The 27,263-nt window shown below is 42.8% G+C and overlaps 1 protein-coding gene across 1 annotated transcript in view; it reads right to left on the bottom strand.

Moving 5' to 3' along the window:
* SLX4IP (SLX4 interacting protein) overlaps nt 1-26,172 on the bottom strand; it is a 65,924-nt gene extending 39,752 nt beyond the window's left edge. Inside the window, 3 exon segments of the mRNA XM_065893260.1 lie at nt 20,308-20,428; nt 25,260-25,349; nt 26,155-26,172. Coding sequence (XP_065749332.1) covers nt 20,308-20,428; nt 25,260-25,349; nt 26,155-26,172 — 229 coding nt within the window.
* Nucleotides 26,173-27,263: the final 1,091 nt, after the last annotated feature.

The raw sequence follows: 27,263 nt of genomic DNA on the forward strand, positions 1-27,263 counted from the left end.
ACTACCAGGTTACAGGAAATACAGGGCTGGAAGAGCATGTTAACACCACCATGCAGATACAGCCAAACCCAAACTGTGGGAAATTCCAGAGGACACTTGACCCAGTTTCTTCAACAAGTAAACAGCAAGAAAAAAAAAAAAAACTGGGAGAGGTTTTCCCATAGGTTCAAAGAGATATTTATCTAAGGTAAAGAGAATCATCCAAATGCAATCAGGGTGTGGACCAACCTTGTCTGGACCCTGATTTGAACAATCCAACTATAAAAGAATTGAAGAGATATTCAGAGAACTCTGAAGACAGATTATATATATCTGATGACATCAAGAATTTTTTTTTTCCTTAACAGCACTTTGATCATTTAAGAAAGCAAACAGGGGCTTCCCTGGTGGCACAGAGGTTAGGCATCCGCCTGCCAATGCAGGGGACATGGGTTCAAGCCCTGGTTCAGGAGGATCCCACATGCTGCAGAGCAGCTGGGCCGTGCGCCACAACTACTGAACCTGCGCTCTAGAGCCCGCGCACCTAGAGCTGGTGCTCCAAGACAAGAGAGGCCACCGCAATGAGAGGCCCATGCACGCCAATGAAGAGTAGACCCTGCTCACCTCAACTAAAAAGAAACCCCACGCACAGCAACGAAGACCCAACGCAGCCAATAATAAATTAATTAAAAAATAAACACAAAAACAAACAAACAACCTCATCTTTTAGAGCTGTGTATATTGAATCATTTGTGTTTAAAATAATACTATATTCAGCATTTACTTTAAAAAAAATCAGCGGGAGGGGGCAGGAAAAAGCATAAATGAAATAACATTGGCTATATGTTAAAAATGTGATACTGGCTGATGGATAAGTGGGGGTTCGTTGTATGATTCTATTGATGTGCTTATCTGAAATTTCTAAGTTATAAAATGAAAGTGAAGATTCTTTTAAAGAAGGCTTAATTTTTAAAAAGAAACACCATCATTTGATGAAAATGTTCAAGAATCTTAAAAAAGGATGCACTTTTCTTCTTTTAAATATTTGTGTTTAAAAGAAAGTCCTTCTTCCAAAGTCTCCAGAACATAAATCTTGATTAAAGCTTGATTTTCTAGGTAATTTGCTAACTTTGGAAATAAGATTTTATAAAGAATGCAAAAGTATTCTTTATTATGTTGTGAAATTTAGTCATAATCTTTAGAATCATCTTCCCTGAGGACATAACGATTACAAGGCAACCTAAGCAAAAATGGTCCAACAGGTGATTGTAAAGCTCTTATCTTCCTGAAGCCTCAACAAGCACACTACTATACTTACAACAGGAATCGTAACTTCACCTCGAGAGTCTTTAACAATTAGCAGTCCAAGCTGAAAATATAACTGATTACAGATATAGTTATAGGGATAGCTATAGACACAGATACATACCTTTTGCAAACTCAAGCCACATTACCGACCTGTTAAGTATGGAGTAAAAAGTGTACCAGTATTAAAAAATACAGCTTTGCAGTAAAAAGAGCACATTGCTAAAAACAGAATCTGAGGAATCTGGCAGTCTGAGATAAAGGAGACCTTCCCACTAAAAACATAGAATCCAGGTAAAAGAAAAAACGTGTTTAAATATTGATACATAGCTGAGCTCGAGACAAATGGAAATATCAAGGAAATACCAGGAATGGAGAAGGCAAGAGTAGAAAACCAATGGGCAGACACCCTAAGGGCCTCTGGAGAAGGTCAGACGAACCCAGGCGAGGACTAAAGCTATACCCTGGCCATATCCCGGTTGCCACCCAGCCCTGGGAGGAGACACTGCTCCATCATTCCATGAAAACCCCACTCTCGCCTGACTTGTATATTTTTCTTTTGTTGAATGCTGAGAACTTACCATCCCCTGAGGCTCCACAAAGCCTCCCATAACGTTTCATTATCCCAAACCTCCCAGCTTCCTGCCTAACCCTCCCACAGAACCACTTTCCTGCCCTGCCCTTTCTCTATCACCACCTTCCAAATGCACACATTTTCAAGGTCACGCTTGAACTCACTTGACTGAGATCTGAGATGTTTCCAGACACAGTTCTCAGCTCTTTTCATAGCAACTTTCTCTCTACCTTTAATTGGTTTTATTAGAAGGTGTACATGATAAGAGGCTTTCCCTCTGGTATTTGAAGGTACTAGACACTCTGCAGGGCTTTGGAGTCTCAGACAGGGAGTCCTGGGGATCCCAGCGGTATCCTGGGGTAGGTGTGAGTCTCAAAGCAATGGCCACCCAAGCCAGGGCATGAACACATGTGTTTCCTTCTGCCTCAAGCCATGCGCCGTCCCTCCCATGCCCCTCCCTGGCCTTGCGCTTCTCGCTGGTTTACTACGTTATCTTCGTCCTTTCTCAGTGGCACACCTCTCCCACCAGCTCTACAGCGCCCAGGTTCTTCAAGAAGCTCTAGCCCCGCTCAGAGTCTTCCTCGACATGCCAGCCCCACCCATGCCTGTTGTCATCACCCCTCACCCCTGGTCTTGCCCTGCGGTCCCAAGCTTATGCTCTGAGGGCCAGCTCTTCCCTATCCACCTATGTCTGCACCCTCCACTCTGCTCATTTCCATCATTAAAACCCCTTCCCAGGGCATAGGAGCAAGACAATTTTTTCTCTGCTCTCTTCTCAAAACACAGCTTTTCTTAAAAAACAAAAACAAAAAACTTTACTGAGCTCAGGAAAAATAAAAAATTCCTTAGAAATGGCAGTAAGGCCAACAGGGTTAAACAAGCTTGGGAATTCTATGTTAGTTATATAACAGAAGTTAAACATGACAGTACATGTCACACTGATGATGAGCTGTCACAGAGTGGGCAGGCTGGCAGCACACTGGAGTTTTCCCATATTAGTGAGGCATTCTACTGAGCGGGATCTTACTCTTTCTGACCCTGAAAATGATCTCAGGAGAGGAGTTATAGGGACCAGTGTGAACAGGAAATATACATTCTTTCATTCTGTCAAAAGCTGGATGTTCCTCTAATAGTAATAACCAAACCAGAGGCATCCCACTCATGCTGCTCGTGCACCTACGACAGAGAAGAGACAGAAGCGTTAAAGGAGGACAGGTACAATGCAAGTGCTACAACAAAGACATGTGCGGGAACTGGGGATGCCAAGAAAGGGTGTGTCTAATTAAACAAGGGGGAGTAACAAACTCAACTGGGAGGAGAGAGATCCCCAAGGAAGGGAAATAAATATCCAAGCAGAGTCTGCAAGCGTCAGGAGGATTCTGCTAAGAGGATTGAGAATGGGAGGGCATCACACCCATGTTCGTGTAAAACCACAGGCGACTCCTGTTGGCTCCTGGGAACCCTGGTAGAGTAGACCTCTAGAGACTTAGGGCTCAGAATGCACAGAAGGAAAGGGAGAGATGAAGGATGAGGTTGGACGGATAAGCAAAGGTCAGACTTTAACCCACAGTCAAATTTACAACCTAAAGTAAAAGATTTTAATGAGTTATTGAGACCCATGAGTGTCCCCAGTCATACCTTACAAATACTGTGAACTCACTAAGGCTTTTCAATTAATATGAAGACTTGACTATGACAAGAATCATTTTTCTCTACATCGATTTAGTTAAAATGGAATAATTAGAGTTGATACATCTGTAAAAGATTTAATCTAGAACCCTAGAAATCCTTTGGCAGATTCAATAGTATTTAATTAATTCATTAAAAGTCAGGTGTTTATAACAATTTAAAGTGAAGTTTATACCAACCAAGTTGGTATAAAACAGACTCTTGATCCTGACTAGTAAATGCCAGCATTAACCCTGCTGGGAAAATGAGAAAACAGTTCTGTTAAAAGAATGGGATGATGATTTAAAATTTACTACAAAGCTACAGTAATTAAAATAGTGTGACACTGGCATAAGGACAGACGTGTAGAAATAGAATTGAGAGTCTAGAAATGAACCCTCCTCCAAGGGTGCCAAGACAATTAAATAGGGATAGAATAGTCTTTTTGACAAATGGTACTGGGATAACTGGATATCCACATGTAAAAGAAGAAGTTGAACCCTTACCTCACATCAGATACAAAATTAATTCAAAATGGATCAATGACCTAAATGTAAAAGCTAAAACTATAAAAGTCTTAGAAAAAAACACAGATATTTGTAAATCTTTGTGGATTTTGATTATGTAATTGTTTCTTAGATGTGACACCAAAGGCACAAGCAATGAAAAGAAAAAGAAATAGATAAATTGGACATCTTCAAAATGTAAAACTTTAGTGTTTCAAAGGATACCATTAAGAAAGTGAAAAGACAATCCTTAGAAGAGAAGAAAAAGTTTGCAAACCATGTATCTGATAAGGGACTAGTATCTGAAATATGTAAGGAAATATGTAAGGAACTCACTAATAAAAAGGCAACTCAATTTAAAAAATAGACAAAGGATTTGAAGACATTTCTCCAGAGAAGATATACAAATGGCTAATAAGTATTTGAATAGATGGAAAACATCATTAGCCATCAGGGAAATGGAAAAATCAAAACCACAATGAGATACCACTTCATACTCAGCAGGATGGCTATAATCAAAATGACAGATAATAACAAGTGTTGACAGGATGTGGAGAAAAAGGAACCCTCATACACTTCTGGTGGGAATACAAAATGGTGCAGCCACTTTGGAAAACAGGCTACAAGTTCCTCAATATACTAAACATAGAGGTATAAAATTATCCAGAAACTCCTTTCTTAGGTATATACTCCTAAGAAATTAAAATAAATATCCACTCAAAAACCTATACAAATGTTCATAGCAGCATTATTCATAATAGCCAAATAGGGGAAACAGTCCAAATGTCTATCAACTGATGAATGGATAAATGAAATGTGACATATCCATACAAGAGTATTATTTGACAGTAAAAAAGAAACAAAACACTACTGATAAATGCTACAACATGGATGAACCTTGAAAACATTATGCTAAATTTAAACAGTTACAAAAACAGCGTATTGTGTGACTCAGTTTATGTGAAATGTCCAGAATAGGCAAACTGATAGAAACAACACATAAATTGGTGGTTCCCTAGGCTGAGGTATTGGGGTATTGGGGGAAAGGTACTGGGGGAAAGTGGTTCCCCCAATACCTTGTGGGTATTGTAAAGGCTAGTGGGTACAGGGCTTCTTTATAGAGTGACAAAAATGTTCTCAAATTTATTCTGGTGATGGTTGCACAGCTTTGTGAATATATAAAAACCACTGAATCGTATGTGTGAAATGAGTGAATCATATGGTATGTGAATTACATCTCAAGAAAGTTATTATTATAAAAAAAAAAAAAAAGGAGAACGGGATGAAATGTTCTTCAGCTAAATGGATGGGAACTGTCAGTGTTTCTCATTCTTAAATCCCTAAATCAAGTAGGAAGAATGATGCTTTCCTCTGGCTGAAAATGTCTGAGACTTTCCAAATGGGAAATAATTGACTGGCTGACATGATGGCCAATTCTAAAAGGCTACAAAGAAACAATAGTCCATCATTTTACTAGATTCAGCAAATGCATCGGTGAGCACCGGATGTGTGAATTCTATAGTTTTTCAACAGTAGGCCTCCTAGACCTACAGTTATCCTGATTAAATGTCATTGGTGTATTCTGGCCCATCAGAGTACCACATATTACTACAGGCCCCCAGAGTTTATTCAGCCTAATTTTCACTTTTCTAAAAGGCTAGAGAAAAAAGATTTAAGTTAGAGCTGGAAAAAGGAAAAAAAAAGTATGAAAAAGCCTCTTCACAAGAGGACTACTTCTAAAGTGTACACTTTTGTTACTAACTAGTGTTTTACTAAAATAAGGATAAACTTACACAATGCAACAACCTTACAGTCTTCCAAAACTTCACATTACCTTGAAAGGAAATCTAGAAGCTGTTTTATTTTCAAATATATCTTATACAGAAAGATTTGTTAAGTGTTTCAAAAATGTTTTCTATTTAAAAGAAACCTTTACGAGTCATTCTTGTAAATAATGAGCATTTCTTTTCCCCCAGGGGAATAATTCCTACTTCAGTGTTTCTAAGAATACACAGGGTTAAAACCGTGTAAAATAGATTTTCTCACAGTTGGGGGAGAGCAAAACACCGCAAATAGGAAACCAGACAGCTAGGAGGTCAAAACACTACACTTCCAGGTCAGACTTCTGGTTGCAATTAAGTAAAATTCCTGCAAATATTTGGAAGGAAATCATATTTTTGGTGTCTCCTTTCTGGCCTTGTAACTTTTTTATTTTTCTTAGCAGCAACTTATGTATCTATATTATTCATTAAAGACACTCAGAAACACACAAACATACACAATTACAACCTATGACCCCAGAATTGCGATTCGATCTTGGCCTCAAAGTTAAAACTAGCATCTCTTCCCAGGCATTCATTTTTTTTTAGGTTTGAGATTGTGTGGACCTAGTCTGGGTTTTGCTTAATGTAGACATGGATGATTTTCTCAAGACATTCCACACAATAGGTTAAGCCAAGTTTCCCATTAGTGAAATAGTTCATGATCAAATATCTGAGATCCATTTGAAGCTGACTGGAGTTTAGGCTCTAAGTAGTAAGGGCACTGTGCTACAACAACAAATACAAACCAGCTCCACAATTAAGTGTAGATGAGCAGGTATTAAACACGCCTCTACTCAACTCCCTGGAAATCGCCCAGGGGTTTGCAACTCTTCACAAATGCACACCTCCTTCAGAAAACGGTGGTGGATTCATTTAGAGGTGATATAAATGGCCACTGTACCAAAGGGAGCAGGCAGTCCCTGCTCAGTTTATAGACGTTATTACAGTGAATATAAAATTGTTTTCATTATAGACAATTGCAGTGGTAAGCTGAAAATACTAACTACAACAACCGTAATTTTAGATTCTCCACTTTTATTCTAAATAAAAGGGTGTCATGTTAGGGAATTTGAAAACGAAAGCGCTCCGATTTTTAATCATCACTTGGGCTACTGGTCCCCAAATTCCCAAGATACCTAATTAGCAAATCCCAGTCCCAAAGCATTAAACCTCAGCATGTTACCCTCCACTAGACAGAGCCTCTTCACACGTCCTCCGTACCCTTCAAAGTCAAAGAATTCTTAGACATTTAATCAGTGAGATAACTCCTATCTATTTTCTCTCTCGAGCTTCCCAATGGCTATTAATATTAGTGATGTGAAACTCAATTACTATGAATTTTAAAATCTTGGCATTGTGATCAGAGGGCCTGGCCAAAGGAAAAGAATTTAAAGGGGACAGACAGGCTGGTAAAAGCCACAAGCGCTTCCCATACATAGGAAAAGCTATTACTATAGGGCAACGGACATAAAACTCCCAAGAAATGTACAGTACACGCCAAGGTAAACAGTTTCCACTATACCTTGTCATCTCACACATTAAAAACTTATATGCAACTCCTGTGAGAAAAGGTCACTGCTTTCTGAGAAACGGGGGTGGGGGGAGGTAGGGGATATGTGTGTGTTTGCTTTCCTCGTTAGTATCTGTCAAACACAGGAGAGGTGCCACTCTTTAAGACTTCGTCTGGGATTTGCCAAAGGAAAGTACAGCTTTGTCGCGGTGGGGGGAGGGTCTCACTATCTCCTTCTGCCCCCCACCCCTCCCAACACACACACACACACACACACACACACACACACACACACACACACACACACGCTATATGGCAGCCAAACCATTTGAACAATATTAAGGCCAGTGTCCCAAGGGCCACATTCCCTACGTGCTAGAATAAGCCACTGTTTTCACTGGGTAAACCATGAGAACTATAGGTCCCCCATCCAGTTGTCACCATTAGAAACACTGTGACAAAACACACAGATCGCTAATAGAATGGTGTTATCTCACGCTGATTATCAATGTAAGGCAGTGACCTTCTCTGCCAGCAGGGCAGGAGTGCCAGCCAGTCCCACCTGCCACCAAGCAGGACTCGCCTTTGGAAGATCTGGTAATAAACAGTCAGTCTTCACAGAGCTGGTAAATGGGCAGGGCTCTCAGCCAATCGGGACAACTCCTTTTAGAAAAGTCTTGCAACCATCTGATGACAAAGACCTTTCTAGAATCCAAGAGTCCCAGGGGATTTGGTAAAGTTGTTTTGAACTTCCCAGTTCCTGAATATGCAGAAATTTGGGAGCAGAAAGTCTGGATGTAAATGTGAACCAGCCCAAGCCGACTCTAAAGTATAAATGGAGTTGCATCACCATAAAAGCCCCAAGAGAATTGGCATTGTAATTTGAACCTCAGCAATGGCAACGAAGACTTCGTTTTATGAGGAAAAATCATTCTTTGTTATGTGCCGGGCAGGGGCTTTCGGGAGAAGGCCAGGGTGGGAGAGGAAGCAGCTGACTCACCAGCCAGCTGGGTCGATTTAATAAGGTTTATACTAACTACGAAAAGGCCTTCTAGGTGGTTCAAATGGGCGCTCGACAACCTCTTGGTGTGGTGAAAAGAATCCTAAACTTTTTTTGAAGCTTTGCAATCAGGTTTTTTTGTGTTTTAATTTCCTATAAAATTAAAAAAATAAACAAAAGATCAGTTATTGCCACTTTAGCAATGTCCATAACAGGTAACTATAACAAGTGGAAACATGATGCATAAAAGTTTACAGTTTTTGCTTTTCTTTCCATTTATTGCAATAAGTGATTAGACAAGTCTCCCCAGTTTTTGAGGATGCAAAGTCTCTCGTGTTGTCATTGCTGCTTTAGCACAGTTACGGTAAAAAGTATAAAACTTAAAGTTTTACAAATTTCCAATTCCTGGAAAAATCACCTTTGCTGAAATTGCGGCACGTTCACCAGAGGCCTTGTGGGCACTTGCTTCCATTATTGCCCTTGTAAGCTTCTCGTGAGGATGAAAGCCGAGCAAATGTTTTGATGGAGTACATTATGGGAAGAAATGTAAATAATAACCAAAGCTATTTAAACACGTGTAAAGAGAAAACACATGTTTCCATGGTGCCCTAGGACACATCTAGGGAAATCCATTTCTCTTTGTAAAGGGCTGTGAATAGAAAAAAACAATGTCTCCATATTAAGAATATTTAGCAGCATGGCAGATTGTTTTAAATGTGCTGTGATTTTCACTGTGTATCAAAGCGCAGGAGCTCCCAGCTCCTCCCGTTTCAGGCCGAGAAGCCCTTCCATGGCAGCGTCGGTGGCCGCCCACGGCTCCACCTCAACGGCCGGGGAGGGCAGGGGCGGGTGCTGACACACAGCCAAGGTGACTCCGAAGCTGGGACTCTCTGCCAAGGGCCTATGTTTCATCAGGGCTGACAGCTGTTGGAGAGACGGTAACTTTCATTGTCCCTAATGTCTAAGGAAAGGATGGTCACGTGACTGCGCAAGGACGGTGTTTCGGAGCAAGCTTTCAACTGTTCTCTCTGCAAACGCCCGATGGTTTACATGGAGGAAGGGCTGGGCTCAAACGGAAAAGGTTTTCACTTCCAAAATTTCTTTTAAATAGGAAAAGGCCCTTTTTTCAGTGGGCTGGGAAAATAAATACAAAGCAAAACAAACAGCACAATATGCGAATGTGCGCTCCTGGGGCCCCTGGGGAGCAGGGCTCACAATCGGGCCTGTGTCTGGAGAGCAGAGAGAAAGCTTTTTTTGGCAGGTACGGCGCATCGGGCGATGGGGAAAGGAGAGGAACGTTTCTCAGACGGAGGGAAGAATAGGAAGAACTTGCTTGTTTTGGCAATTCTCATCTTTTTCTTGTGCTCCTCCTGTTGTGTGCACACCCGCTGATTTCCCAACATGGTGGTAAAGTGCCCCCCGCCCTCCCCAGGATGCTGAGTGGGTGTCGATGGACAGATAGGAGGTCTGTTCATCGGGCCCCGAACATTCACAGAAGATGCCTCAGATGCCACAAGAGAACGAGCTGCACGCTGGCTGGAGATTTAAGCTAAGATTTTATAGGAGCGTTCAGCTTAGAAGAAAAGCCAAATAGAAAGCCAAGGCAGACAGAAACCACAGTGCCCAGGAAAATTTAATCTATTTTACGGCATTTTCCAAAGGACTGGGTTTCTTACATGTTAACTGCAAGAAAAAGGTTACACAGAATGGAATAATGGGCAGTAAAAAAAAAAAAAAAAAAAAAAAGGAAAAAAGAAAGATTACTGCTCTACAAACACAAAGATGTCTTAAAGCCCTAATATTTAGATAGTGTATTGTGGGAAGTGCTTGGAGCTGGAAGATGAGCTCTGTTTTCATGATTAGAGGGAAATTTTATTAAAAAAGAAAACACACACACACACACTCTCTCTCCCCCACTCTCTCTCCCTCCCTCTCTCTCTCTCTCTCTCTCCCCCCCCTTAATAGGGAGGCTGAAGCAGTGAAGAGAAGCCAGGCATCCTGACAGCCATGTTTTCATGATGCCTCTGACACTTCCCAGTTATGTGACCTCGGGCAAGTTGCCTGAACTCTGAGCTTGGTTCTCATCCTTAAAACCAGGGTTAAGGATGCTGCTAGAAAGGGCTGCCCCAAGGATCCACCGTGGGTACGCGGAAGCCCCAGCACAGTGCTGGCACCCATCAGGCTGAATCTTGGTAACGGTAACTAGTAGGAGTGTTAACGTTGGAGGGCACTTGTGGTGGTGGTGGGGCTGAAGGGCACTTGTGATGGGCGGGGCTGGAGGGCACTTGTGATGGGCGGGGCAGGAGGGCACTTGTGATGGGTGGGGCTGGAGGGCACTTGTGATGGGCGGGGCAGGAGGGCAGGCATCTGCAGAAGAGGCAGAAAATACTGCAGCTCACCTTACACTGGGGTAGGATGTGGTTTTGACTTTCTCAAAACCAAATGAGGAAAACTATCTAATAATTTGTAACTCGCAGACCACTTTTACCTCTGCCTTTTGTTAAAGGGGCAAGAGATGCTACGATGGAAGCAGAGCACAAAGCCTTGGCAAATGAAATGTGACCAGTGAGCACAGCTACAGTTCGTTCCTTTACTTCTTCCAACGCGTGTGCTCCTCCTGAGTGACAGGCTCTGCACTGGGTGCTGCCCAGGACAGGACCCTTGCCCTCCAGGAGGAGGAAACGATGACTGTGCCACTGTCCAGGCCGCTGGAAAAGAGAGGAGCAGCTCCCTGAGGGGGAAGACGCAACAAGTCAGATAAGGTTCCTTAAGGGAAATGACGCGGGAGCACAGGCCTGCAGGGTGATGCAGAGCTGGCCCAGCGGCGAACAAGGAGAAGAGAGTTGTGGGGAGAGGAAGCAGCATGTGCAAAGGCCCAGAGGTGAGAAAACATGATGTTCTGGGGGCCTGTCAGTTAGGCTACGGTGCCAAGCTGATAAATGAGAGTTTATCATTTATCCCGCCCTGGCCAAAGCCATCTGGGACCAATGACTCCCCTGCCCCTAGAGGAGAGAGGCTCCTCCGGAACCCAGCTTCCCACAGGTCTGGATGAAGGGCCGCCCAAGTCTCCGGGTACCGGGCGGTTGGCTTACCCAGCGTTCTCCTGAACAACCTGACTGCTCAGTGCCTGAAACTGGGACTAAATGTCCCGCCCCCCTCCCCACCACCCCCACAAGGTCATTTTCATGCTTGCTTAATAAAAAGGTTGATCATGGGAGAACTGGGGTCCCTCTGCTGGAATGCAGTTACAAGGTCCATAAAGCTGTACCCCAGCTAAGCACACACAGCTACAGTACGGCAATAGAGCAAAGGATCCCGTGTGAGACTGTCAGCCTGTGCCAAGTGATGCCCTGCGTTCCCTAGAACCCTCTGCACAGGTGGGGGCCCAACATGGAGAGGACACTGCCACCACGGCTCGTGGACCCTGGGGTTGAGGGACACCCTTCAGGGACTGTGAGCTAGTTGCTGGGAGGACTAATGACCAGGAGAGACATGGCATCTGTAGACCACCACAGTCGAAGAGTGGATGGGTCACCTGGTGATGAGGTGGCCAGAAATTTGTCATCCACTAAAGCCTGTGGCTGGGTGAGTCACTTGGTCCACTAGAGGGCCATGAGCCAGTGGTAGCCTTGGTAGGAACGCTGTCAGTGGCTTGACCGACAGACATCTTTGGCTTATTGGTTAACTGATAACGTCCATGACTCCAAATAAAATGGAGACCATACTTGGGCCCTACTTAAACTGTATGTTATGGGCTGAATCGTGTCTCTCCAAAATTCTTATGTTGAAGTCCTCACCCTAGAGGTACTCAAAATGTGACTATATTTGGAAATAGCATCTTTAAAGAGATCATTAAAATGAGGTCATTAGGGTGGGCCCTAATCCAGTATGACTGTATAAGAGGTGGACTTTATACGAGGGGGAATTTAGGACACAGACATGTAGAGGGAAAACTGCGTGAAGACACAGAGAAAAAGGCCATCTGCGAGCCGAGGAGAGAGGTCTCAGAACCAACCCTGCTGACACCTTGATCTCGAACTTCCAACCCCCAGAAGTGTGAGAAAATAAATTTCTGTTGTTTAGCAGTCTGTGCTATTTTGTTATGACAGCCCTAGCAAGCTAGTACACTGTATAATAGAAAAGAATCTAGGTCTGGTAAATAGGGGTCTGACTTGGGCTACCTTGAAAGACAGCCACAGCTTCTCAGAGAGCCAGGCACCCAAGCAAGGCCCCCTCAAAAATATTACAAGTACATTCTCTAAATTTTCCCCTTGGGATCTGCAATTGTTTACTAGGGTGCCTGCACAGTGAGAAAAGGGAAATACCCAGCACTTTTGAGGATGACTGGACGCTAGCTCTGAGACTGTGCTATACCTTGGGGTTTCTGGTTGCCACTGTGACCCACCAGAGGGGGATAAATAGAAACCTGGCTTCAATTCATCTGACAAAGGGCCCAGCAGGTCTGTGAAAATCTGTAGTTGTCTTCTCAGCTGTTGAGTGTATGACTGAAATAGATTTACTCGGCAAATGACAGAAGGACAGGGACAAGGACATTTGGGGAAAAGTTACAGAGTGTGAGAATATTTGCATCTGATGTGAATGTTCTCTGAAAGGCCCCATTAAGAGGTTCTTACAATAAGCTGGACCAGATGACCTGCCCCCATGCGTGCTGGCCAGCCTCTTTCCCCAGCTGCCCAAGTACCTGCTCAAGGACTCAGGAGTGATGTGGCCACGGGGGCGAGGATGAACATTATGCTTGGGCTCAACAACACAGACTTAACCGTATCAAGGCTGAGCCCTGCCAAATGCCCAATTAATCTGAGCCTCCCCACCAACTCTCACATCGCAGGGAGATGGGCTAGCCGTGGAGGGTGGATAATATTAGACCTCTTTCATCACAGAGGCGGCAACAGTTTACCTCCACTGGAATAGACCCTTATTCAGGATTTGGATGTACCCTCTATGTCTGCTATGTTTCTGCCGGCCACATCACCCATGCACTTCCTGAAGGCCTCATTCACCATCACCAGTGCAGTGATTTTGACCAAGAAAACTCATTTTGCAAAATAAGACAGTGGGTTCATAAAATTCAGTGGTCCTACCAAGCAATCAAGCCAGGCTCAAATGCAGCTGGCCTTATACAATGGTGAAAAGGTCTACTGAAAATTCAGTTATGATACAAACTGCAAGGCAGAAGAGCTTGTGGAGCTGGGGTGAAGCCCTAAAAGATGTATTATGTGCTCTGACCAGCAGAACAACGCATTCCCTTGGCCAGAATATGTGGTTCCTGGAACCAGGGAGTGGAAGTGGGAAGTGACCACCTCAGCAAAAAGTTTGCCTTCCATCCCCATGACTCTGCTTCTTTAGTACTCAAGAAAAGACTAGAGGGGCTTCCCTGGTGGCTCAGTGGTTGGGAGTCCGCCTGCCGATGCAGGGGACACAGGTTCGTGCCCCAGTCCGGGAAGATCCCACATGTTGCGGAGCGGCTGGGTCCATGAGCCATGGCCTCTAGGCCTGCGTGTCCAGAGCCTGTGCTCCGCAATGGGAGAGGCCACGGCAGTGAGAGGCCCGCGTACCGCAAAAAAAAAAAAAAAAAAGACTAGAACAGAGAGGAAAACATGAGTCAGGCTGAAAGTTCAAAGCGCCGTGTAACTGTTTCCAGCTCTTCACACCGCTAGACAAATAGACCAAAGGGCGGTTGAAATGCTGGCTCACGATGGTACAAGAAGAGCAACAAGGTAGACGGGTAACACAGAAGGAATATAACGCGTTCGACCTAGCAGAGCACATCCAGTGCTAAAACTTAATGCAAACTATGGCAACCTCAGAAAGGCAGGACCACTGAGGGCTCAAATCCCTTAGGAAGGAAAGTTTGGTCACCTTGCCAGGTCAAGAAACCTGATCAGCTGAGTTACTGGCTAGAGACAAATGGAATATGAAACAAATATTAGAGGAGGGAATATACAAACACCAACTATTTATTTCATGTAACCGACTACAGAAGTTAGAATGATAGCATCTTCCTAAATTGTCTTCCTTGCTGTACCACATATATATTTATATATTAACTAAGTTTTTTGTTTTTTTATTCAGGGTATGTTGGCAATAGTTAGCTTCGTCATTTAGTCAATAAGGAAAACAAAATGGGCTGGGAATAAACCGAAGGAGGAATACACATCGCTCAGAAATCTCGGGCTTGGAGCTGGGATGTGAGACTTGGGGTTCTCTCTCTTGGAGGAGGTGCTGAGCATATTTGGTCCGTAGTTGGGAGAGTTGTATTGTCAGGCAAAAGTTTGTTGTTATTGTTTGGAAGTTTATGGAAGAAGGAAGCCAACAGGAAAATTTCAGTGGATATTTGTAACTCGTATCCACCCACCCAAAACTTCTGCCTATCCTCCCTGCGTTTTGGTAACTTCCCACATTTTTTAAGTCCCACCTTCCCAAGGTAAAAGCCAAACATTCTGCACTCCTTGGCTCACCTGCAACCAGGATACAGCCATGGGATCCTCTCCATGGGAGGAGCACGGTGCCATGGCCACAGGCCAGGCCATCAGGCTCCTGTAGGCTCAGTGCTGGGCTTCGCAGACGGCAGCTGAAAGGGCTCATGAACCAAAGCCGTCCCCCCATCTTGAGGCTGAGGCTGTGCTGTCTGTGTAGACTCAGAATCGGACTGCCTGGCCCTCCTACAGGTAGATTCTGTTGAACTACCTAATATCTTTAATCAACTTCTTCTCTGCTGCAGAGCCAGACCAATTCCAGCTAGTCTCAAGCAGAAATGAAATTAAACAAAGGATATTAGGTAACTAAAGTTCCTGACCACAAAAGGTTTTAAGCTGGAGACGATCACATTTTTGTTTTCAAAAGGCCCCTCTGGCAGCAGAGGCATGGATGAATTGGAAGGGAAATCAGGAGGCCGTGGCAGTGATTCAAGAGCTGATTAATAAGAAGGGCCCTGACCAAGCGAGTGACACAGGGAAAAACAAAACTTTAAGACGAAAAAGGCAAACGACCCAATACAAAGGTAAGCAATAGTTGTAAATATGCAGTTCAGTCAATAAACACATAAAAACAGAAAGATAAAAATCAAAGGGCGTGACATCTCTTTTTTTGATTTTTGGCCTGTCAGACTGGCAAAAATTAAAAATACCAGTAACACTCAATATTGGCAAGGCTAAGGGGAAAAATATTAATGAGGTAGAGTTGACAGAATCTGAGCTAAGTCTTTAAAATAGAAACTTTCTTACAACATTAATTTTTACTAAATCCATTGAAATAACAATTCCAGGTGACTTAAAAAAGGCTGAGGCTACTGGCAAATGTCTGTGCTATGCTGTTCGCTGACGGAGTTTTTGCCAGTACTCTTTGTATTCCTCAATATTACATGATTAAGGAAATGGCTTAAAAGCCATTTATGTTATTTTTTTTTAATAAAGATAACTCAGAGGATGAAATATATTAATTTTATTAAAGCAATCAGCAAAGTTACCAGCCTGGTGACTTCAGCTCACCAAGCATCATGTGTTAAGTGTCTATCCCATGATGAAGTACGTTATCGTCACTCAGATCTGGAAACGGGAAAGGTAAGAAACTCACACAAATAAGGAAGATACCCAATTTACACAAAAGCGAAAACCACACACATTCACCCTAGTCACCAAGACAGTAAGAGCAACTCTATTTTCAGGGAACATGAGACACAGAACTAAACAGTGAGGAGGAAATAGGCAAGGCCTTCCTTACAGTTCATGGCTCTGAAATTCCTTTTGAAGAAAAAGGCATTTAAAGTAAGACTATGGGAGCAGCCGAGAAGAGGCAGTTTCCATTTTTAGTGACGCTGATAATAAACAGTCTGGGATGGGTGGCATCACTATGTATGTCTGCTTCATCCCTGCGGGTGTGCATGTCCTAGAAGATGATGCATCTCGGCCCTCTATGGAAGGCAGCCCTGGGGTAGAGACGGGCGAACAGCGCTCTGACCTTTAGGAAATTAACAGTTTAGTATGAGGTGAAGCAGAGTTACCGGTTTCTGCTCTTGAATTAAGCAGCTCGGTCATTTGGAGGAAAAAAAAAAAAAAAGAGGCTCTGGGGTGGCAACCCTTCAATCTTTACCAACAAAGAAAGGGAGAAAGGCAGGTAAACTGATTATAAAACAATTATAATACAATGTGACCAATGTTATAAAAGTGCTATGAGCAAGGAAGACAGGAAATTGAGGAAGACTTTGTAGAAGTAATATGTGAGTTAGGTCTTAAAAGCTGAATACTAGGAGATTTCCAGACAAAAGAGAAACCTGAAAACGTAAAAACAGAGGTATAAAGAATGCAGGTTTGCAGGAAATAGAAAAGTGAGTAGCAGGAAGGGACAAGGCAGGCGAGGTAAGTTACAGCAGGCCTTGACCTTACTAGGAAGAGGAAAGATGTATCCATGTGTGTAATTAATCACTTGTACAAACATTTATTAAGAACCTACTGCAAACCGGAAAATATGCTCCATGCCGGGGATACCACGGATCATAAAAGAGGCAGAACCTGTCTTCAGGCGACCGGCACATTTGTGGAGAGATCAACATTAATCAAATGGTATGAACCAAAGTGCAGGATGCTCCTGGGCCTGGAAACAGGGGACCCGTGGACAGGATATGCTTCCCTGGGGTGTGGACTTTGAGCGGAGGGCTGAAAGTGGCAGAGGGGCAGGGGAGGACCAGCGCTCCAACACGGGCAGAAGCCCCAGGATGAGTGGAAGAATGAGGCTTTGAAAGAGAGGAACTGAAGCTGCTGTGGCTTAAGCATGAAAGAAGGAACAAGGGCCACAAGATGAGGCTGGAGAGGCAGCTACCCCAGAGATCTTGGCCTTCCCCCAGGAGCCCTGGGGAAATCCTGAAGGGCTTTCTGCACAAAGATCAGACCTGTGACGTGAAGGGATTACACTAACTCAAGTGTTGACAACAGGTGGGGCATCAGCCAGAGTGAGCGCAAGGGCGCCAGCGAGCGTGCTGCTGCAGGTGTTCGAGTGTCCAGCTGAGGCGGGACCATGGACTGCTTGGTGGCAGCAGAGGACTAGCTCAGGTGGGGACATCGAAAGACATGCTCAGTCAAAGGTTAACTGTTCTCAGAAGCAGAAAGAAGGGAGATGCTGCTTTCACACCGAGTTGGCTTTCGAAGAGGGAGAGGAGTGAGCGGCACACCGTTGCATCAGCACCCTCCTGCTTTCTTGGGCAATCAACCGCGCTGCTTATCTCTGACAGAGAAGCCTGGCTTTTGCCCCCACTAGGGGGCATCGGAGGCTCCAGGGGCAAAAAAGGCTTCTTGTTTGTGGTTGTATGTTAAATAAACCAAGTCAGAGGCAAATGACAAACTGAGAAAAATCTCTTGCAACATACATAACACACAGAGCTTGAATATCCTTAAGGAGCTCTTACAATGTATGAACAATAGAGAGAAATATTATAAAGAAATTGAAGTGTGCAAATATCTAAATCATCAAGGTGTCCACCATACCACTGTTTACAACAGTGAAAATATTAGATGCGACCTAAATGTCCCACTGATAAATCAAACTATGGACACAACGGAATTCTATGCAGTCATTAAAAACAGTGATGTGGACCCCGAATGGCCAAAACAATCTTGAAAAACAAGAACAAAGTTGGAAGAGTCACACTTCCTAATTTCAAAACCTACTACAAAGCTATGGTAATCAATACAGTGTGGTATTGGCATAAAGACAGACATATAGACCAACAGAATAGAAGAGACAGCCCAGAAATAAACTCTCATATTTATGGTCAAATGATTTTTTATAATGGTGCCAAGGCCACTCAATGGGTCAAAGGACAGGCTTTTCAACAAATAGCACTGGGAAAACTGGATATCCACATGTGAAAGAACAAAGTTGGATCCTTAACTTAAACCATATAAAAGATTAACACAAAATGAATCAAAGACCTAAATGTCTATAAAACTCTTAGAAGAAAAAAATAGGGAAAAGCTTCGTGACACTGAATCCAGCAATGATTTGTTGGATATGACATCAACTGGCTACATCAAAATTAAAAACGTTTGGGTCAAAGGACATTGTCAAAGGCTTTGTTTTCTCCATTTCTCTCAGGAGGGAGAAAATATCTGCAAATCATATCTGATAAAAGATTAATATCCAGAATATATAAAGAATTCCTACAACTCAAACAAATAAACAACCTAATTAAAAAATGGGCCAAGGACATAAACAGACATTTCTCCAAAGATACACAAATAGTTAATAAGCACATGAAAAGATGGTCAACATCACTAATCATTAAAGAAATGCAAACTCAAACCACAATGTGATACCACTTCACATCTATTAAATTTTAAAAATGGTGATGTATGTGTTTCAAAGGACTTTTATATTATGTTAGGTGGGAAAAAAATAGATTACAAAATTGTATGTACAGTAAGATCACTTTTCTGTTTAAAAACAAACTTCTTGCCCACGTGAGCCCAAGAAAGGCTTTGGGTTTCATCTTGGGGCCAGAATACCATGTGTTCCCTGCCTGTGAGAGAGGCTGGGAAAGTGAGTATTTAGCTCTTCCTTCAGTAGGAGTGGAGGCCAGGGGAGGGGCCAGTTGAGGATGGGGACTGACTAAGCCACTAGGCACAGTGGAGACAGAGGTCTTGGAACTTTCTCTGCTCCTTTTCCTTCCGTACTAGTTAGAAAGTGACACTAGCCAGGTCTGCTGGAGTACAAAGGATGCAAGCTCCTACGGCTTTTCTCAAGAAGACTTACAGTATTACTAAGCAAAATGCCAGCAAGCGTCATCTAATACAATATTGTTTGGACTGAAAGTTCTATTTGTCTGAGGCTTTTGGTTTGAATAAATTTAACCTATCTGCCCACTTATCAGTCGTGCCCAAGTAAACAGTGCAGATTAAGCATGCCTTCAAAGGGGAGGATGTGACACCATTCTTTCCCTAAAGAGGGGTTGCATTAGCATAATCTAGTTCACAGCACTGCAGTACTGTCCTCTGAGGATTAACATGGGCTGACTGTTAAGTGTACTACAAAGAGTGCCATGAAACGCTAACTTAAAATTAAAAAATTAAAAACACCACAACGACAGAGTGGAGAGAACACTGGTCTGGGGGGTCAGGTTCTGCTGCTTGTCACCCAAGTCCTCCTCCATATTCAACGTATCCCTGAATATGCTGAATATGAATCTGTGCATCAGGCACTGAGCTAAGTGCTGGGGGCAGGGAGAGGAGAAGGGAAGATGCCAGATACACGACATAATCTTTGTCCTCGAGAAGATGATCTTTTATTTGGGCAACCCCCTTTATCTCGCAACCTCAGCTTCTTCACCCCCAACTCGAGGATATGACCATTCTCCAAGTGTTATTAGGATAACAGGGTGGGATATTTCAACCTCAGTGCCCTTGACATTTTGGGGGATAGCGTCTTGCTGTGGGGAGCTGCCCTGGCCACTGTAGGATATTTAGTGGCGTCCCTGGCCTCTACCCACCAGATGCCAGTAGCTCCCCTCCATGGCTATGACAACCCAGACTGTCACAGACATTTCCAAATGTCCCCTGGGGCAAAAGCACCCCCAGGTGAGAACTTCTGAAATAGGGTGACATAAATGAAAGCACTTAGAAAAGCATAAAGCCCCAAATCAAGTCAGTGTTAACGTAAACCCAGCTGTAAGACTTGTCAAAAAAAAAAAAAAAATCCTTTAAAGAATTTATAGCTTACTTAGGAATGTTTATTTTCTATTTTTATGTATTTTGCCTACCATTAAAAGCCCTTCAGGGCTTTCTGGTTAATTTGCTTTACCTAATGAATGCATCTTCAATAGAACATGTTTTTAAAAAATGTATCACTGTACTAACGTGACAGCCAGAGTCAAACGTAACTGCCATCTCTACAAAGCAGAAAGTTTATCCAAAATCAAAGTACTCCATTCCTACCTTTTAAGGACAAGGGACTGGATCTTGTGAATTCTGTATTTGACGGCCTGTGCTGTTTACGAACTCCTAAGTATTCCTTCACTCTTGAATCAATGGTTTCTTTTAACAGTAAACAGACTTCCTAAAGTAAATCAGAAAATTAGATATAACTTTCTAATTTAATGCAATGCAAAAAAAGTCAATATCATGCATATTTAAACACCAAAATCGAACATTTCATTTCGTTTGCTCTTTAAATTAGCTATGAATGAATAAAGGAATCTTATATGTGCTCATGGATAATGCTGCAGATTTAGATTTGCCACTGAGCTTTGCTTGAAACCATGATGTTGGCTTACTCTGTGATATAAGAAATACATTTCATTTCTCTCTGCCTCAGTTTCACATTTCTAAAAGGAAGATAAAAACACTTCAATGTAAAAATCAGGGCGATCAGGTGACAAAATCAGAGAGGTAAAGACTGTTTTCGTGTAAATATCAACCCGTGGGATTGTGACAAACAGAAGAGAGAAGTCAAACAGAGCCAACTCTGGCTGGAGATGGTAGCCCCAGAGCCAGGCCCACTGGGTGGGGACTGTGGACCGGGAGAAGCTGGGAGCCAAGGCACAGTCAGAGGGAACCCTGACCCCTAAGCAGTCAACAGGGGGCAGCCCCCCGTGCTTTCATATGGGGACACAAGGCACAGTGATACCAGATCTTCCAATTTGTTTAAGAGAAACTAGAGACAGTGGTTTTTATACAAAAATTTCCCACTTTTCAAACTTGGTTCAAAAAACTTTTAATACCTAACCACCATAATTCATTAGCTTCTGGGATTTACAAATCTACTAAAAAGGAATAGCACCGAGTGGTGGGTTGAATAGCGAACTGGAAATCAGTAGTCTGATTTTCTTCTCATACTTGTTGATGATACTGTATATGCTTTTGTGAAAACTGTACTATGTTCACCTATTCATGGTAAAAATAATTTAACTTCTTATATTGCTCAAAAGTAGACTAATATTTATTAGGCAACAGAAACATAGGGCATCCCATATGACTAGCAAATTTCTGGAGCTACCATTTTACGTATCGGTGTTATTGATAAAAAGAAAAACAAAACTTTAAAAGTCCAACCACACAATGGGATGGCACTGCCCATTCCAGCTACACTACCAGAAAAATGTTACCTGATGTAGGGAAAGGAAAAAATTGCCCACAAATCTAAATTTCTTAACTGAGATTAAGAACTGATGCGTAAGGATGGGTAATTCTGGTTCAGTTCCCAAGGACTCTGCAGAAGGCTCAGAGTTTCCAGGTCACCTCAAACCTGTTTCACTGGTTTCTGGCAATGCCATCTCAGGTTGATCTCTTAGAATCTTCATAAATTAAAATGAGGACAGAGTTGTAAGCTGCTTCAAAGGGCAACGAGAGCCAAACTTTTCTTTTGTTGCAGATACGTGTACTCCTCAAACAGTACAGAGAACCCTTGACTTAACTGACAAACATGAGTTTCTTTATAAAATACAAACACTGGTCTCCTCTCTCCTGCTCTCATTTTGCAGCCCAAAGATGCAGTGCCTTGTGGAATACAGCCGTATTCGTTTACAGTTAGGGTTTTGGCATTGTTCACGCAACAGAAAGGCAGCCTTGTCTCATACTGTTGTTTTAACAATTAAAGAATTTTGCTTCACATGCAGGGTTCAACGATGACTGAGCTAGAAAATATGTGAAAGACATACATGGAAACAAGGATTGTTAAAATTTGGCCATAAATGCCCTATAAGGCCAGAACTAAAAATAGTATGACAAAAATAAAGCCAAGGCCCATACACACAAACTCTCTCCCTAGAGTTACGGGGCTTTCCTTCCATGAGTCAGGTTTGACAAATGGAAGGTAGATAGTGTGTGCTGTGGTCGAGATACCCTAGTAAGTGACCACACTGCACTTGGCGAAGTGTTCTCTTTAGAACCAGAGCAAGGCGAGAAAAGACAATTTCCCAGCTAAACTGGAGGGGTGGCAAGAAGACCAAGTCCCAGTCAAGGAGCAAGAGAGAGATGCGCCTAACATCTCCAGGCTAACAGGGGTTCATGTGTGCTTCCCCAGGTTTACAAACGGAACAGTTTGAGTTCAACTGTTTGGGTACAAAGACTACTCATGCTGGACTCAAAATAAACACATGTTTAATACATGTAATTAGTTCCTTTTCCTGAAAAGGAACTGGATAATCTTAAGACTTTCACTACGCAAAGCGACTGTTAAAATGCAATCAAACTGATTGCTCATGAAATCCCAGTCTTGAGATAATCTAATGATTAAGAAAAGATGAAAGCATTGGGACACTGAACATAGGCTAAAGTCATATCCTCAACTAGCTTTTCTCCTTTCTCATACACACACACACACACACACACACACACACACACACACAAATTATCCCAGAGCGATTTTAATGTCAGTGAACACACTTCGAAGGAACAACTTCAGTAAAAGCCACAAACTATCTACTTTGCTTTGAGAGGAAAACTCAGCTTGCTGGCACTGCATCGGAGCTCTGCAGGTCTAATCGTGCTCTGAGCATCTTGCTAAGTCACGCCCTGCTGCCCGGACATAGGTACGAGGTGGAGCAGCACAGTTGCTTGTGGCACCCTGGAAAATTCTAGCCTTATGCTTTGGCTAGGAAGTGAGTCACATACCCACAGATTTATTGTAACGCCTTCCAAATCAACTGAATCTTGGCAAAATTGACTAAATAACAAAAAAGGTCTAAGGCCGCGGTGGCAGAGCTGGGAGAGAATAGAGGAAAATGGAATGGTGGATTCTAGGATGCTGTTTATGTAAGTCAAACTTTTTGGGTGGGGTCCCCTGTGGTGCATATTAGTCACTTTGGGGAAACGAATTAACTGTTTTGAATCATAGGGACAGGTGTTGAGAAGCCAAATCTTGGAATGACATGAAGGTGAGTTGTAGAAGGAGATGCTGGCCCGTCAAACGTTAAGCCCTGAAGAGTAGGGTTCACGGCTATTTACCTGAATGAAAATCCCATCATATAGAATCTTGGGCCTTCTTGCTCCAGCTTCAGGCCATTGGGTGTCCTTCGCAAAATGAGGACAACAGAGTCCTGATAATACTATTATCTCCTGACCGAAAATGTATCACTTATAAATTTTCTTTTGGGAGTTTTCTTTTCTAGTTATCTCCAAAAGCTGACTGAAAACAGTTATCACAGTAAAGGCGTAAAAAAGTGGTATAAAAAAGTACCACTATCACTAGTTTCTTCTCCATATACTACCTTTTAATAAAATGTATTTTTATTTCTAGCTCTAAAAAGCTATTGTGACCAACGAATATCATGGAAGACACCAAGGGCTCTAACATTTGGAAAGTTATGTGAAAGCCACAGGCTCGCTGTTCTGCTCTCCTGTAAGTTCTGCTCTCCTGGCTCCCTCCTCTGGAGAAGGGAGCCAAGCACGTGATGAGAGCTAGAGGCACCTTCTCACCCTCTGCCACAGCAGCACTTGGGTGGGACCTCGGAAACTGAGAGCCGGGAGTGACTCAGCCAGGGTCTGGGAGAGCCCCTTCATCTGCAGAGGAGGAGGCTGGGGCCCCAGGAGTTCCAACATCGCCACCCTGTCACATGACCACTTCCTTTACTGACTGAGCATCAGCTTAGTGACTGGTCACGGCGAGAGAAGGGCCATGATAAACCATCTCTACACTTTGTCAAAGGATCACACGGTGCAGAAGAGGATTTCAGACAAGTGAGAAAGACCAGCTTTGTGTCAACACCACACCTGCTCCAGGTGCTCAGTCCATCCTTTATGGCCAGTCAGGATTACAGTCCCTGCTTACCTGGAAAAGTCACTTTAACTTCTTTTTTTTTATTATTTTTTTTCTTTTGCGGTACGCGGGCCTCTCACTGTTGTGGCCTCTCCCGCTGCGGAGCACAGGCTCCGGATGCGCAGGCTCAGTGGCCATGGCTTACGGGCCCAGCCGCTCCGCGGCATGTGGGATCTTCCCAGACCGGGGCACAAATCCATGTCCCCTGCATCGGCAGGCAGACTCTCAACCACTGCACCACCAGGGAAGCCCCAACCTCTTCTTTTTTTTAATACAAAGAACCCTTTCCCCCAAACAAAGAGGTAGGAAATTTCTGGTTTAAATACTAGAATAGCAAAGGAAATAGATGTGTCAGTTTCCGAAGAAACAGCAACAACAAAAAAGCAGGTGTATGTCTGTTGTGGGGAACACAACTGTTTTTCAAGGATTAAATAGCACTCAAGATTTATTGTCTACTAATGAAAATGAAAGCTGGAAGAAGAGCTAATATTCCTTTTAAGAGCAGCTCCTTGCATTTAAAATAGTGAAAAGTTTTAAGGAGAGCACAGGGAACTATATTCAGTATCATGTAATAGGACTTCCCTGGTGGAGCAGTGGTTAAGACTCCGCCTGCCAAGCAGGGGACATGGGTTCGATCCCTGGTCCAAGAAGATCCCACATGCCGCGGAGCAGCTAAGCCCGTGTGCCACAACTACTGAGCCTGCGCTTTAGAGCCCGCGTGCTGCAACTACTGAAGCCCGAGTGCCACAACTACTGAAGCCCATGCTCCTAGAGCCTGTGCTCTGCAACAAGAGAAGCCACTGCAATGAGAAGCCCATGCACCGCAATGAAGAGTAGCCCCCACTTGCCGCAACTAGAGAAAGCCTGCACACAGCAACAAAGACCCAATGCAGCCAAAAAGAAAAAAGAAAAAAAAAAGAATGAACTAATTCCAGTACGAATGAAATAAACAACTCCTGAAAGAATTTATTTTAAAAAATATCACGTAATAACCTATGACGGAAAAGAATCTGAAAAAGAATACGTGTGTGTGTGTGTTTGTATGTATAACTGAATCACTTTGCTGTACAACTGAAACACCATAAATCAACTATACTTCAATTTTAAAAAATAGTGAAAAGTTTTCTGGTACCTCTTTCTTCTGTTCAGAAAACCAGCTGGTATCTTTGTTTGAACCTTGCGGAGATACATGAAGATCCACCAGGACAGCAAAATTCCCACACTGAAAGACATTAATGGCAGAGTTAGCTTACACCCAGCAAACAATGAGAGAAAATCTCACAAATTCCTATGTGGTTGCTCATGATGAAACGGCAACAAAGTTCACTACTGGACAGAAACATCAATATGGGGCGGGGTAAAACTCATAACCCGATGCTTTTTGCAAGTTTATAATTTATGCTAGAAATGCTAGGGAGAGATTTAATTTTAATCAGGATAGGAAAGACAAAATATCTATCTCTGGGCCGCACCTTCAAGGAGGATGCCCAGAAATCTGGCAGCAGTCGGAAGGCTATTAAACACTGAGAAAAGTTAAATAGGTCAGTACGAGGTAGGCTCCAGAAAAGAATGAGTCCGTGGACGGCCAGGGGAATTCTTTCTTCCAGATAGGCGAGAACACACAGAAGTTACTGCATTTTTAGACAGACAAAAGGACTGGCTGGAACCGTACATCTTGGACTAGAACTAGAAGCACGGACAAATGAAAAAGAACCAAAGAGCAGAAGGCAGATGCTGAATGACAGTTATGAAAACTACATGGGTTTTATTAAAATATGCTACAAAGCCTGTCTCCTTTCTTATTTGACAGGCTAGTGCTGTCTAGCATTTTGGGAAAAATGGAAATCTTCTCTATCTGCACTGTTCAGTAGGGAAGCCAATAGCCTTATGTGGTTACTGTGTACTTGAAATGTGGCTATTGTGACTGAGAAGCTGAACTTTTAATTTTATTTGATTTCAAGCTAATTTAAACAGCCACATGTAGCTAGAAGCTCTGCGGCATGACTGCAGACCTTGTAGAAACGTACAGCTTCATAAACCCTCATACCGTATGAGTAAAGTAATCTGAGAATCTCAAGATAACTGTGGATGAACTAACTTAGAAAAGCACTGTGGGTTGCTTTATGGCCAGCAGGGAAAGTCATTTTTGTACCTCTTTGGCTAAACAATCTTTTAAAAAAATTCTGTGCTATAATTCAGTCGTGAAAAAAAAAATTGTTTTTCAACAAACGGTGTGAGAATACCAGATATAATATGGAAACAAAATGAAACTCGACACCTACCTCACACTGTACACAGAAATTGATTTGAGATGAATCACAGAACTAAATGTAAAAAACCAAATCTATCTTCCCAAACTTGGGGTAGAAAAAGATTTCTTAGACAGGATCCAGAAAGCACTAATTATAAAAGAAAATATCAGCACGCTGGACTTGATCAAAATTTAAAACTTCTGCTCATCAAAAGACACCATTAATAAAATGGATATGTATGCCATAGACTGGGAGAAAATATTCATAAATACACGTGTCTGACATAAAGGACTGGTGTCCAAAATATGTAAAAAATACTTCTACAAATTGACGTTAAGAAAACAAAAAAACACAAGCTTGAACAGACACTTCACAATTAAGATAAACAACTGGTGAATAGGCACATGAAAAAAAGTGTACAACATCATCGCTTATCAAGCAAATACAAATTAACACTGCCAAGAGATACAACTACACACCTACCACAACGACTGCAGTGAAAAAGACTGACGCACACCAAATGTTGGTAAGGATGGGGAGTGACCCAAACTCACACACTGCTCGTGGCAATGGAAAATGGTTCAACCACCCTGGCAAATGTTTGTCAGTTTCCTACGGTTAAACACATATTTATTTTACCATCTGAGCCAGCAATTCCACCTCAGGTATTTACCTGCGAGAGATGAAACATATGTGCACACAAAGAAATGTACACAAATGTGTGTGGATGTTTTATTTGCAAGAATCGAAATGGAAGACAACCTGAAAGTCTCACACCAGGAGAACAAACAAATTGTGGTATATTCATGCAATGGAACCCTTCTCACCAAACTACTGATCCGCTCAACACGGACTAATATCAATATCACTGCACTGAGCAAAGC

Source organism: Phocoena phocoena, chromosome 15, assembly GCF_963924675.1.
Source record: "Phocoena phocoena chromosome 15, mPhoPho1.1, whole genome shotgun sequence".
Lineage (NCBI taxonomy): Eukaryota > Metazoa > Chordata > Mammalia > Artiodactyla > Phocoenidae > Phocoena > Phocoena phocoena.